Below are 14,566 nucleotides of genomic sequence, written 5' to 3' on the forward strand. Positions count from 1 at the left end.
ACCCCTCAAGGCCTTGACTGTCTTCAGTGGCTGTCGCCCAAATTCAATTCCTCTACTCCCTGTTCCACGACACGCACTGAAGCCTCCTGCATTTCCCACGCCAACACTGTTCATTATTTATCAACTCATATTTAATGAATGTGCTCGTTTAATGGCCAGACAACTTGTTCTTGAGTTTCACAAATCTCAAGTCTGTCTGTTGGCATCCGCTCTGCCTTAGAGGGTACATCCCCAAGGACAGGGAAAACACCAATTAAGCCATTCTCCGAAGCACAGGTATCTGCAGACAGAGGCGGTGGATAAATGCCTGCTGCTTGGCAGCCACGGGGGTGCCACGTCCGCCTCTCAACGTGGGCAGCCACCAGAAGGGAGGTCCAGCCCTGTGAAAGGGTTTCGGGATCTAGCCCAGGGCCCGGCCATACTTAGGAAGTGCCCAGGAAACAGCTGCTGAATGTAATGTCTGCTTTAAAAAAACCCAAGACTGCCGAATTCCTCCCTTTCACTTTCCAGGACACGGAAGGGAAAACCACAACTCGGTATTGGAAAAATCAATGCTCCCTCGGACTCTGGATGGAGCGGAGTCTGCTCTCAATTATCCAGGAGCTGACAGACCTGCTCCAGGAACACCAGACCCCTGCTCTGTGGCCCCTCCTCGCTCCCTCCAGCCTTTCCTCAGGTCCATCCCATTCGCATCTCCAAGGACCAGTTAGCAAACCACAGGGGCATGAGGCTTTGTCCACAGTCAGCACTGGCTTCGATGGTCCCTTGGGCAGGAGGCGGCGCTACTGAGCAGCTGCCGTGTGGAAATAGGATGTAATTCCGAACGTCTACTCATCCCTGCTCCCCGGGCCCACTGCCACGCCCACGTCAGAACTGGCTCTGCTGTGGACATAGAGGTTGTTTCTGACAGAGTCCTTAGCCATTTCTCTTTCAGCAACACAGATGTGGGACTATCTTGCACTGGTGCAGTGATTGCCCTGGTCCATCCTCTTCTGGGAAAGCTTTAAAAACAACGTCACAGTTGTACACCTGAAACTAATATAATATTATAAGGCAATATTACACGTCAATTACAAAAATAAAATAGGTCACTGTTTATTAAAAAACAACAAGTATACTTAGAGTGTGCATGACAGAAATAAACAGATGAGTACTGTAGAAATCAAGAGAAAATCTGGGGGAAAAAGGCAACATCATAGTAAGCGTGAAAAAAAAATTTAAGCGGGAAGGAATACACTCTCAAAATGACTCTACAAACACGATCTCATTTAAGACTCACAAAGTCCACATGATGTAGGAAGATTATCGATGCACCCATTTTACAGATGAGGACACCAAAGCCCAAAGAGGCCAAGCACCGAATCTGAGAGTCCTAGTCTTTCCAGCACACTGCACTCCTAGAGTATGCCCAGGAAAGTTCTCAGAGAAGGTCTTACATGTCCTAAATTACTTGGAATTAGCAAGATGCTGAATACTAATGAGTACTTAAATGCTGTGACAATGATGATGACAATGGTGAAGAGGAGGAAAAGGTTTCAATGGCCTCATACAGACTAAAATATCAATTATAACGCATTCAAAATGTCCCCTACGTTAGCATATTTTTGTATCCGTAAGGATTTTTCAGTAGTTTCTCAAACCAGTGTCTTCCCAACCTCCCAGTTTGAACATACAGCAACCAATTTTCCTACCCTTGGCTCAGCAACCTGGGTCTCAGGATCTGCTGTTCCAACAAAACCTCCTAGCCATTTCTTAAGTTACTGGCTGCGGCTGGATTTTCCACTTGACATTGTTAATAGATTAAACTGTTTATCTCATTGTCATACACAGGCCTTTTCAGTTTCCTGCTAATAGATTCAGGTTAGATAAGGATTACAGAAGTGATACTCCCTGAGTTCCTCTCCATACCCCAGCCGGTCTCCTTTCCCCATAGTTATGAGATGTATTGTATTAAACCTACTCTCCAGATAGCTAACTTGCAAAAAGAAAATCTTACACACCCATGTATAGCAGAGGATTAGCCAAACACCAGCTCCTGCACGACTGTGGAAGAAGCACTTAACACAAGATCCTGCTGAATTATACATTTTACGACTCAGTCATCAATTACCATAGAGAAGAAGAAAACAAATTGAGCTGAGCCTGGAAAGAATGTCAGTGTAATTGGAAAAACACTCGCTGGGAACCGCCTGGGGGTGCAGGGACCTCCCCGGTAACTGCCGGGGTCCCACCAACTCTCAGCATACCAAGAGAAGTTGCCAGGTGAGCCGGTGGATGGCAAATCCCTCCGTCCCGGGGCACACGGAAGACTCCCCATAGTGAATGAAAATATTAAGCACTGCTAATATAAAATGTATTACAGCTTCTTCTTGGAAGAACAATAAACAATCAGTTTATTTCTCCTGATTAAATGGAATGGGGGGGCAGGATGCAGAGGACCCATTAAGAAGGGTAAAGAAAGAAAACAACTGTCACAGCCCCCAAAGCCCAAGGCCAAAGTACCTCATTCCTGCTCTCCGGATGCATTAAGACCAATTTTATAAACATGAGCGAATGGACCAGACCACCCTTTCGGCAAGCTCTCCAAGGACAGAGTCTTACCGGGCCTCACAATACATACATCATCTCTGGGTTAGGCGAACCCTAATCTTAGTCACCAGGTCAATGGAAATGATCTCAATGTCTTTGTCTGAGATGCTGTATCATTTTATTTTCCCTTTCTACCCAGAATCTTACCACAAAGTTAAAATGCTAGATTCACAGGATAACAGTGACCTTCAAGAGGGTGGAGTCTCTTCAGTTGAATACTGGTTACCACCAGGTCGAATGAGAAGTTTTTTCCTACTCATTCTGAGATGGGAAAATAAAAACATAAAAAACAACAAGTATACTTAGAGTATACAACAAGTATACTCCCCCTCCACGCTCCCCCCACCCCATCAAATCATACATACATATGAACTGCAGAGGTTCATCCCGCTTTTGCTTACTGTCTGGAAAATTCGTTGGGTCCCTTGGAAGAAATTCTTGGTAGCAACTCTAGGATTTTGTTGAGGTGCCACTTTCACCACTTTTACTGTCTGCAGCTCCTACTTTTGGTTACTTATAAAACTTATCAGCTGGTTTGGAGCAAAATAGAAATACACATTTCAGGAAATAAAACATGTAGTATTGACTAGCGGCCTGAAGAGATACCTTTTGTTGAATGGGTTTCCATAAAGTGATATCAAGTAAATAAAATGCCCAAGTAAAGCTCAATGGAGGGGAAAGATCAGATCTCTAGGAGTGAATTCTGGGGTTTTTTTTGCGTTTTTTTTTTTTTTTTTTTTTTGCGGTACGCAGGCCTCTCGCTGTTGTGGCCTCTCACGCTGTGGAGCACAGGCTCCGGACACACAGGCTCAGCGGCCATGGCTCACGGGCCCAGCCGCTCCGCGGCATGTGGGATCTTCCCAGACGGGGAAACGAACCCATGTCCCCTGCATCGGCAGGCGGACTCTCAACCACTGCGCCACCAGGGAAGCCCTAGGAGTGAATTCTTAATGGAACTGCTGAGAAACACACCAGACAAGTTAGTCAAAAGCCTGCGCGTCTTGGCTTACCAGGGAAATGATGATCATAAATCATTCCTCATCAGAGAAAGCCTGGAGGGCCCTGCCTTCCCATGCAGAGCGGTCTTCCCTGCACACACACTGTGAGAAGGTATCGTCACTGACCTTGTTCCCTGAGGCTTGTATTGGTCTTTGAGCCCCAGCCCCATAACTGAACCAAAGGAAACTACACTAGGAAACAGAGACAGAGGGTAAGACCAGCCTTCTTCTCAATGTTCCATGAAATACACTTCAGGAAGCTGTTGTGGTCCCACAATAGCGTGTGAATTCACGGGTAGCCTGTGAATACCGGTCTTTGAGAAATCCATTTCATTGCAGCCTTATTGGGTGAGGCAGAATCATCTTCCAGGACGGTACTGGGTGAAAGTGGCACCTCAACAAAATCCTGGCGTTGCTACCAAGCATTTCTTCCCAGGGACCCCGTGAATTTTCCAGACAGACACTGCCTCACCAGTACTTAAGAGGTCTCCTAATTCCACCTCCACTAACATTGATTGAGCCTGTGCCATGTGCCAGGAGCCATCCGAGGCACGTTTAGAACACTGCGTCCCTGAACTCTCATCCCCCACCCCGTGAGGTCATGCCTCCTCTCTCCATTTTTCAGAGGGCTTGCAGGCCACGTGCAGACTGGGATTTCACCCAGGTCTCCTAAACCCCAGTCTGGCACCCCTACTCCTATGGCAGGAAGGTCACAGGAATAAGCAATGAGCCTGCCTTAATTGTTCTTTTTTCCCTTTTTCTGTTCCTCCTCTCCCGGATGACTCGACAGTTCTTTTATGGGTAGATAATGCCGCAGAGCTACTGTCTATCATTCATTCATTCATCCATTCCTTTAACAAACATTTTAAAAACACGTCCTATGTTTAAAGCCAAGGTGGATCGCCCCAGGTGAGTAAGGACTTTATCCACTAATGAAGTTTTTTAAGGGAAAAGAAAAATGTAAACATGACTGTATTGAATACGCTCTGGCCTCGCTTTCCTCACCTGTAAAATGTGGGTATTGGAGAAAATGAGTTCTAAAACCTCTCCCAGACTCAGATTTATATTATGATACTTATGTAGGTTACAGAAAAGAAATTGTTATTTTTTAAATTCTAAGAACAGAGGCCTAATTCCCTAATGAGATCATATTTATATCTATAGTGTCTTTTAGCCCAGGAGACCTGAATTGTCTTTAAAATAATAATACATCCCTGGAAAAATGAACGACCAGGTGTCTTGGGGGAACCACAACGAGATAGTTGATGGCAGAACTACAGTAAGTCATGTCTGACTACAGGATCATGGGACCAGGTTGGACCAGATTCTTCCAGACCCCCAGGGTGGCCTCCACAGTCTAGCAGACTGGACCCATCGGTCTGAGGGAATGCTACAATGCTGAGTGTTTCCATGTTGTTGGGGCCACCTGTAGTACCACACTCCTTAGTTAACTAAGATAACAGTATGCAACCACAGGAGGGCACACAGTCTCAAGAGAACCGGACATACAAAATCCCAAATATTCCAATGAGACAATGGAGGTTGGCACTCTAACTGGCTTTTCACGTTACAAGAGAGTTCACAGTTGGGTTTGTTGCGATTTGTAAACAATGAGCTCCCAATTCATGAAAAATACATCATTCACAACGTCAATTCCACCCAGTCAGGAAAAAATCATTGCAAGGCACATTTGTCACGGACTGGAGGGAACAATGTGTATAGCTTACAATGCCAAGATCTCGTCTCTTATCAAAACCCATAGACCAGGACTTCCCTGGTGGTCCAGTGAATAAGACTCCACGCTCCCAATGCAGGGGCCCCAGGTTCGATTCCTGGTCGTGGAACTAGATCCAGCATGCATGCTGCAACTAAGAGTTGTCATGCCACAACTGAAGATCCCGAGTGCCGCAACTAAGACCTGGTGCAACCTAAATAAATTAAAACTATATATATATATATATAGATCCTTCCATGCTGACAGTGTGTCCACAACACAATTTAGAAGAGTTCGTGAGTTAATCCTGAGTCACTGATGACCTGAAGTCTACAAGTTTTTTCAATCAAGATATAAAACGCTTACCATTAAATATTTTAAAATTCTGCCTTTAGACAACTACATTGAAACCCGACAAAATAAAATAAGCCTAAACAATGTTATCAGTGCTCCCAGGAATATAAATAAACTACAGAGAACTCATCTAATCTGTAACTACATTTAACTGGCATGTGCCACCAAAATCAGAAAAGTGGCTCGGTAGCAATTTGGCGCTAAAAAGCAAAGTTCTGAAAATGCTTTCTGTAACACCTGAAATACATTTCTCTAAAAGCAGAAGCCGTCCAGTTTAATATGTTTTTTCTTGTTAAACCGAAAAGCCTGGTAAATCTTGAGCTGTGTTTTTGTGATGCCTCAACACCAATCTCTCTTTTTCTCTATGCCCCACCTTTATTTGAAAGGATTCAAGCTGGATGAATTACTTTTATCTTTGATAAAACGAGGTCTTTGAAGTGACGTTTTGGCTCTGCAGAGGCAAAGCCTCAGTTTCCAAACTGAACTATCTGAGGAGGCCGAAGCCCTCAGAGAACAATGCATTTTTCACTTGTCAGGTTAATGTGCTGGCATCCTACCAGCACAGCCTCTAATATCAATCAGTCTAACCATTAACGAGAATCTTGGGTATTGTACTCATTTATTTTGATGATACTTTTTCAATGTGAAATTACAAAGAACCATTCTTCCAGTTAAGAGAGATGAGAGGCAGATAATTAATGGAGCTCAAGGAAAAGCACACAATTAAATGTGCCCAGTTTCGGCCTCGACTGCCCAAGGTCCACACCAAAGAAATCTTGTCACATTTCCAGACACCATGATACGTACTTCACATACAGCAGGTTTTGAATCAAATGTCTGGAATTACATAGTCACAGAGAGTTAGAACTCTGCAGGCCCCCATGAGCTCGCCCTCACGCAGAATGCATATTTTAAAAGGAGGAATCTGAGCCAGAGCTGCAGTCCTTGGGTCCCTTTGCCCCTCTGAGTCTTGGTTTCCTCCTTCTTAAACAGATCAGGGTAACACCCAGAACCTCACATAAATGACTAGGGGTCCTCCCAGATCTGAAAAGTCCTGAAGCCTTTCCAGAAAGATCCTGGCTGCACACCTGAGGGGGAAGGGTGCCCCATCTTAAGAAAACAGCATATGCAACCCGAACTCGTGACCCGATAAATCTGGACCTTCCATATTCTCTTCCAGATAAGAATTTCCCACTTAAAAGTACTTACCACCATATTCTTCTTTTTGTTTTTTAAGTAAGTATCCCTCTAAGGCTTTTAAATTTTAATTGGGTTTACCCTCAGATAAAAATTTCACACTTTTAAAAACCACATAAAACCATTTTAAACTGCTCGAATTTTTTTACCATATATATTAGTTCGTTTTTTACTTTAAAAAAGGCAACAAAACTAGTCAACACACAAAAAACTAAAGGAAACAAAATTCCAATGGCCCTGAAAAAATAGTGAGCACCAAGAAGGCAAGGATTTTGTATTATAATTCCTTAAATGTCCCCCAGGTAACTAGACCAGCGTTTTGTTTTGGTTTTTGTACACGATTGATAGTACAACTTTGGACTAAATCAAGAAAACTTATTTTTGGAAGATGCATGCTTATTTTAATTTAGCACTTTAAACCTGGTGTTTCAATGGCCCAGTTACTTTTAAATGGCATAACACAGGGAGGTCAAGAACTGTTGATTAATTTCTAGTTGTCTTAAAGAACAGGAGAGAACACCCTTCTTCCTCAGTGCAATTCGCTTCTGTTCAGATCTCAGAAAACCGTAAATGTGAACACGCCTGAATTTAAGCCATTGAACACAAAGCACGTGATACAACTACTTGTGAGCAAATTTCAAGCGCCTGCCCCTTTACAAACAGACACAGAGGAGCAAAAACTCTGGAACACTATTTCAGAGACAGGCACATCTGAAGCCTGAGCTGTAGGAAAGGCCTGAAGCACTTTGCATACAGCTCCTACCCATGGAAGCAAATGAGCAGAGGCGCTTCTCAACACATTCCCTTTCAGTAAAAAGGCTTCTGCGAATTTGCATAATCTAAATGGCTAAATAAGTTTCAGAGTGCATTTCCAAACAACCTGCTTTGCACTTTGTTTTTTAACTACAGGGACATCTTCGAATTCCCCTACACTGGCGCTGGGACTTCTCACAGTGATGAGCTGGCAGGGAGGCCACACAGCAGGAGAGCTAACCCAGCAGCCAGGCTCCAGGCTTTGCGGGGCTGTCACCTCTGCCGCGCACCTCGTCACACAGTCATGCCTCCGCAGAAGCAAAGAACCGCCCGCGCACACGAGGCATGAAAGGTCTAACTCTGCTCAAAGACACAGCAGCACACTAAAAAAGTGTTCTCAGTATGGGTCTGAAGGTCAGGGGTTGGTTGTGTGACCGGAGGCTGAACATGCAATTTCCAACCTGTGTGTGTGAACGGGCTGCTGGGAGTGTATGTGTGAGGGTGCGTACGGGTGAGGACGGGGGCCCCTGAGTGCGGTGCTGCAGCGTAGACAGAAGCAGCACAGTCCGAGGAGAGGACCGAGTATCGATACTGTAGAGCCTCAAACAGCGCCGGCTGGGGTTTTATCTATAAAACACTGAACAGCCAAGCCAAAAGGCCCCGTCAATCAAGTTGTCTGGCCTTCTGTAGACAAAATATCAGTCTCAGGTACTCAAGTGATTTTTGACTCAAGGAGCAGATGTTTTGGTGTCACAGATAAGGCTCCGCCGCAACAATCTGTATGTGAAAAAGAAAACTGAGCGTATCGTGCAAGCAATCAACCAAAAGCTCAAAAGTCCCTAGGATCCCATAATTTCCAGTTGGTTACCCACCCTTCCCCCACAGACACTCCCTATCAGCCGCACATGACCAGAGAGCGAGGCTGGCAGGGACTTTTTCCCTGGCCCTTCTCTGTGGGTGTCTGAAACCTTGTTTAAAGAAGGGAGGTAGGCTGGACCACAGGCAGGCCTCGTTGCTACCTCTGGACCTGTTCGCTACCTTGACACCACTCAACCCTCTGGTTTCTCAGCTGGCATCCCTCTGGCAAATGAAAAAAAGAAAATTGTCATCTATCATTATTTATCTCCCCTTTAACTCACTTCCAGACAAGAGCCCTTTTCAAACATCGGGACACACAAAATACTTTGAGAGCCAGCCAGTAGGAGCTGCTAATCCACCACTAGAAAGGGCAAATGGAAAGTTGGAGAACAAGTTAAAACAACTTGGCTATGCTGGCTACGCTCCAGGGTATAAAAAGCCAAAGGGAGGACTGGAACAGAGGACCATCTCATAGACCTTTAATTGTGGGCAAGAAGGCCGAGAAACCTGAGCCATTCCTTCAGTGAGAAGCATTTTCCACCTGCCCTTCACCACCATCCGTCCCCTTCCAGGTGGACCATCCCTCCTCTAAAGGTGGTGTGCCCGTGCCAGATGCCCTGTGCTGGCCACAAAATGCCAGGCTGATTGGGGCCAGATTCTGCGTACATATTTGCCTCCCCATCATCAGCAGAAGGCAGAGTCTCATGAAAAGAAATGCCTGGTCTACAAAGATTCAGACTGTGATTTCTGAAGTGGGAGTATGACAGACACATGCCTTGGAGTCCAGAATAACTTAGAGCAGCATGTAGAGTAGAAATATAAAGTTCTCAGTTGCTGTGGTTTAAGTTATTGAGGTACAGCGAATAGTACTTGATATTCAAGATTAAATCGGAAGACTACCTACTACAATAAAATGCAGACTTTCGCCCAAGGTAGCACAAGAACCCCTTACACGCCGAACTAGGAAATTCCCCAGACTCTGGAAAAGCTAAGAGAAAGTCCAGACCTTTTCAGAAGTGCTAGCTTCAACTCTTACATCTTTCATACGATGCTCTGATCCTCCTAAGAGTGAAAACAGCCTAGGACTGAGATGAACTGTGTACAGAAATAAACCCGTCTACCGCCATAGCCAGAACAAGATGTCAGTGTGCTGAATCACAACAGATGCACTTGAAAACGTACTTGAAATGTACCTGTACCAGCCAATGAGCATATCCATGAGGACATATCTACCCTAGGGATATCACCCAGATGCAATTCAACCTAATGTAATGTAATATCCTGTTATTAAAGAAACTATCTGATTAGCTCAAAGCCTAGTTTTCATTTTAATTCATACATCAAACTGTATCTTCTGCTGGCCCCACAAATATTGCAATGTCCTGACAATTTCCTGAGGCTAGGTGATTGTTCACCCAAAAGACCGGCCAATGCCACATCTGCAGGTTTCAGGGCCCTGTTCCAGAATCACGTCACTCATTTTCCTAGCCTATTAGTAGAGTCTGAGTTAATTCGATGACATCCTTGTCAGTTCTCCTCTGCCTAAATGAATCACAGAATTAAGTGTTTCACCTGATCAGACAAAAGCTACACTCAGCAGCTCTGTTCACTATCTTTGGAGATTCACCAGGAAGCTTTATGGTAACACTCATGAATATTATCTTCCCCAAAAATGAGTGGTGACCTACCAGAGATACCTTAAAAAATGTCTTTTAAGATGTACATGGAAATAACAACAGAAATGACTCCGGTTCACTGTCCAAGCTACAAAGTGTATGGCCAGTGCCTAGGTACTTCCCCAGCAAACACACCTGGAGAGGATTATAAGTTGTGACTGCCCCAGGGCCCTGGTCAGAGTCTTTCTGACTCAGTAGAAGGTAAGAAAAAGGGACACGTGGGCATGAAAGCAGCACAAGTTCTAGAAAAATCTCAGGGCAAGACCTACCACTCTGGGCTTCTGCTGGTCCAGGGTATGCAGGAAGGCAGAGTTGGGGTCCAGGCAGCGCTCAGGGTCACTGGAGATGTCCTCCTCCGAGTCCTCATAGGAGGAGGAGAAGCCAGTGGAAGACGCAGAGGAAGAGGACAGTTTCCTCAGCGGCAGGCCGCCCAGAGGGCTTCCCTGCACCTCCTCCAAGGCACCATCCTCCTGGGCACCCATGTCTGTAATGATGACGGCAGGGATATTGCTTCGGCTGCAGGCCTCTCCCCCGGAAGGCTTGTCCTTCTGATCTGGGGAGAGCTGCTCTGGGCTGGGGTGAGCATCTCTGCCCTGAGGCTGGCTTCCCCAAGTCCCCTCGGATTGTACCCCTGTGACACACGTCCAGGCCAGACCCGCTTCTTCCATGGAGCCCAGCCAAACCCTGGAGCTCCCAGGCTGCACACCCACCCTGTCCCCAGGAAGGCACTGAGGTTCTTTCAGATCTTTTGCTTCCCAACAGGGCAAAGGCTCCAGCATTCCGCCAGAGGGAATCCCCGCCTCCAACTCCCCCGGGCCTGGCTGTGCTGAGCTGCTGCCCCCAAGCAAGCCCAGCGACGCAGACCCTTCATCCACTCTGTTGGAGCGCGGCCGTGCCTCCCTGGCCACTAGGGCCCCACTCTGGGTCCCCTCGGAGCCTACTGAGCCCCAGTCTCTGGGCTGCCTGAACCAGCCCGGGGCCTCAGAGGAGTCCGCTGGACTCTGCGCGTTCACAGTCCTCTCCTCTGGCCTTTTGTCCGCTTCAGGCGCCCCGGAGCCCGGCATGCCACCGGGCAGATTTCCTCTCCCCACCTTCCCAGGGGGCTCTCCACTGCGGGGCCCGCCCCTTTCTGGGGCCGGACTTGTCTCACTGCCCAAAGACTGCCCCTGACTCTTGGGCAGGGCCTCTCGAGGGTACACACCCCCAAGCTCGCGGGCCCTCTCAGACAGCTCAGTGAGGGCTGGGTCCTGTGGATGGTGTGGCCCAGTGGATGTGGCTCTCGCTGCCACTTCTGCGGCCATCGTTATGTTCACTCCGACCAGCCCCAACGGGGGAGCTTGGTAATTCTGAGTTCCCAAAGGAGGAGAAACCCTCTTGTCAACTTCCATAGCAATGGGTGAGCCACAGTGGCGTCCGGCCGGGACCGGCTTTCTCATTTTCACCGAAGCGCCTGGACCCTGAGCCCCTGATCCTGCCGGGGCAGCAGGGCCGGGGAAAGGTGCTACTCCCTCTTTGTCTTTCGAGAGGCGTTGGCTGGGCATCCCTCCTCTTCTCCGGGAGTCGGCCTCTGAAGTCTCCGGACATTGTTCCCCCCAGGACTTTGTCCTCCGCCCCTCACTCGGAGCCAGGACCCTTCCTCGGGGCTGACTGATGCTGCGGAAGGGGCACGGGGAGGGCGATCGAGCCCTGACCAAACGCGGGCTGCGGGGCGCTTGAGCGGCGGAGCTCTGCGCCTGGATGTGTGCCTCGAACATGCCCACTTTCTGGTTCACCTGCACGTTCTGCAGCTCGCGCTGTAGGATTCGAAGCTTCCTTTTGGCCTCCTCCGGCCCCGGAGGGGAGAGGGTACCGGTGGTCACCACCTGCTGCCCGTCGCCTCTTAGGCGACCCGCCCAACTCGGGCTGCCCACGCTGCTGCCGCTGCCGCTGCTACTATTCAGCCTGCGCCGGCCACTCCGCCAGCCCAGGGGGCTCCCGGGCTCCTCCGGCGACGACTCGGCTGCGGGGAAGAGGAAAGAGGAGCCACTCCCGGGGCTGAAAACGCTGCCGGGGCTCAACACGGCCCTCCTCGGCGGCGGGGGCGTCTCGCTGCTGCTGGGCCGAGGGCCGCCGCCGCTCTTCACCTGGTTGGCGCTATTCATGATCACCAGGCTGTTGAGTGCATAGCAGTACATAGCCATAGTACTGGGTCCGCCGCGCTGCCCGCCGCCGCCGCTCCTGTTCCGGCTCCGCCGCCGGCGCCTCCTCCTCCCGAGGCTCTCGGCTCCCGGCTCAGCCCCAGAGGCCCGGCGGCCGCGGCTCCGCGCGCGGATGGGGTGGCATGGCCTGGGCGTTGGGCGGGGGGCAAGACCGCGGGCTCAGCCCCCGCCGAGTTCCGTAAACAACAGCGCCGCTGTGGAGACACAAGGAGAAAAGTCAGGACCCTAGAGGGCGGGTGCGGGGGACGGCTAGGGGACTAGGACTGGGATTGGGATCCCCCAATCTGTCGGGGATCGGTGCCACTGGACATCTTATCTACAGGGGCTGTGCGGCACGGCGAGGACACAAACCCCGGGGGCCCTCGGTCGCCAGCTAGGTTGTGGGTGTGTTTTCCGAGTGCGCTCCCACCCTTCGCCCCAGACTGTGATGCGCTTGAAGGTCCCTTCAAATTCCAAATTCTAAGAGTTGCCTCCAGAGCCGCGCGGACGGGCGGGGGACTGTACAACCACTTGATTGCTAAGCGGGCTATGTGCGGGGCGCGGCAGATTCCGAGCTCTCCGAGAGTGAGGACACCCCCTCCACCGTCTCTGGGTCCCCTCGGCTTTGCAAACACTGGTTGCATCGGGTATAACGGGGCAGCTCCCCCCACCCGCCTTGGGCTTCAGGATCTCCTCGCTCCACCCTCTCTGGCCATCAGGGACCGACTCGGAGGGAACCTGAGCTGGACCTGCCTTCCCCGGTCGCTGCCTGAGCCCGGATCTAGGAAGACCCCCTGCGTGCCTGCCTTTTACCTTCCTGACCCTGGCCTTGGTGCTGTGTCCCTCGGCCTACGACGGCCTGGGCGCGCGGCGGGGCCGCAGCCTAGGCATTTTTCAGCACTGGCTTTGTCGCCAGTCCCCAAACAAGTGTGTATTGTGAGTGTGGGTGCGTCTGCGCGCGCCCGGGGCCGAGGCGCTGCTCGTCCCCTGTACCGGAACCAATACACGCCGCCCCCCCGCACGCTGTCGCCCCCCGCGTAGGGGTGTGTGTGTGTGTGTGTGTGTGTGTGTGTGTGTGTGTGTGTGTACGCGCGCGGACAGCGAGTCCGCACTCCGCACACCCTGTGCCGGAGGACGCGGCTGCCTCTGCGGGCTCCGGGACCCTTGCCCACTCGGAAGGACTCCAGGGTGTGCATGGCTGCAGCCAGGCGGAAGCCCGGGCTCTGCAAACCTCCCGGGGCCCCGCTCTAAGCCCGGAGGCGGCGCGGCCGAGTGCAGGGCTTCTCCGCATCCTGGGCAGCCTCGCCCGGCGCCAAGCCGGCTGCCCGGCGGCCGGAGCCCGTGGACGCCTGCAGCGCGCCGAGGTAGGCGGCGGGGAGTCAGCGGCCCGGAAGGCGAGCACGGGAAACGCCGAAAACTCGCTTCTCCCTCCTCTCCACGCCACCCTCCCCAATCAAACCCCCTTGCCCGTCTCCCTGGCCCACCTCTCTGCGCCTTTTCAGAACCCGGAACCCTCAGATTCGCTCCAGAGCAGAGAGAGAGGGGAAAGAGGGTTCGGAGGCGAGAACCATTAAAAAGCCGCCAAACTTACCTACAATTGCTCAAGATTCCCGCGTCCTGTGCAGACTACATGGCCCGGGGAAGCAGACCTCGAAGGAGAAAGATGGCTTTAAAAGTAAAAAAGCTCGTAAATGGTTTCCTCACTTCTTTTGGAAGACAAAAAAAAAGGGGGGAATGGGAAAAAAGAGGGAAAGCTCCTTGGCCGGGGCGGGAGATCCGGGCGGTGGCGACGCCGGCCGGCCCTGCACGCCCTTGTGGGCTGTTGAGATACTACCCCTGTCAGTGTCTGCTCCCTGCTACTTCAGTGTTTGTTCAATGTGCGATTAAAAAAAAAAAGTTGGGGCGGGGGGGTTTGGGGTGGAGGAGGGAGGAGGGAGAAAGGCGGGGGCTTGGGGGAGGAAAGCAGGAAGGAAGTTGTGAGCCTGTCTGGGGTTGAACTCAGCGGAACAAGTTTTTCTTTTCTTCTTTTTTTTCTATTGCTTGGCAAGACCGAGGGAGGGAAACACTTAAAAAAAAAAGTTTCCATTGTTAGCTAACAACCAAAAAAAAAAAAAAAAAAACCTTTTAACTTCTGCGGGTTAAAGATATACGATCCATTTTCCACACCCTCCAGTGAGCCTCGCTGACGGCTAGCTTTATGAAACATTTTTTGAAAAATGTTTTTAATAAAGTTTGAGCGTGCATTTTAAG

The 14,566-nt window shown here is 50.0% G+C and overlaps 1 protein-coding gene across 7 annotated transcripts in view; it reads right to left on the reverse strand.

Annotated features, from left to right (window-relative positions):
* The window catches only part of ITPKB (inositol-trisphosphate 3-kinase B), a 97,391-nt gene extending 83,174 nt beyond the window's left edge, over positions 1-14,217 (reverse strand). Inside the window, exons 1-3 of one of the 7 annotated variants that reach the window (XM_073801093.1) lie at positions 13,908-14,217; positions 10,409-12,531; positions 1,071-6,492 (exon numbers count right to left, since the gene is read on the reverse strand). In XM_073801093.1, coding sequence (XP_073657194.1) covers positions 6,379-6,492; positions 10,409-12,319 — 2,025 coding nt within the window. In that variant the 5' untranslated portion in view covers positions 12,320-12,531; positions 13,908-14,217 and the 3' untranslated portion in view covers positions 1,071-6,378. Of the gene's footprint in view, positions 1-1,070; positions 8,383-10,408; positions 12,532-13,129; positions 13,258-13,907 lie in introns of those variants that run through there. The other 6 variants (XM_073801099.1, XR_004525112.2, XM_033851418.2 and 3 more) reach the window with 6 other exon arrangements.
* Between the last annotated feature and the right edge of the window lie 349 nt (positions 14,218-14,566).

Source organism: Tursiops truncatus, chromosome 1, assembly GCF_011762595.2.
Source record: "Tursiops truncatus isolate mTurTru1 chromosome 1, mTurTru1.mat.Y, whole genome shotgun sequence".
NCBI classification, from domain to species: domain Eukaryota; kingdom Metazoa; phylum Chordata; class Mammalia; order Artiodactyla; family Delphinidae; genus Tursiops; species Tursiops truncatus.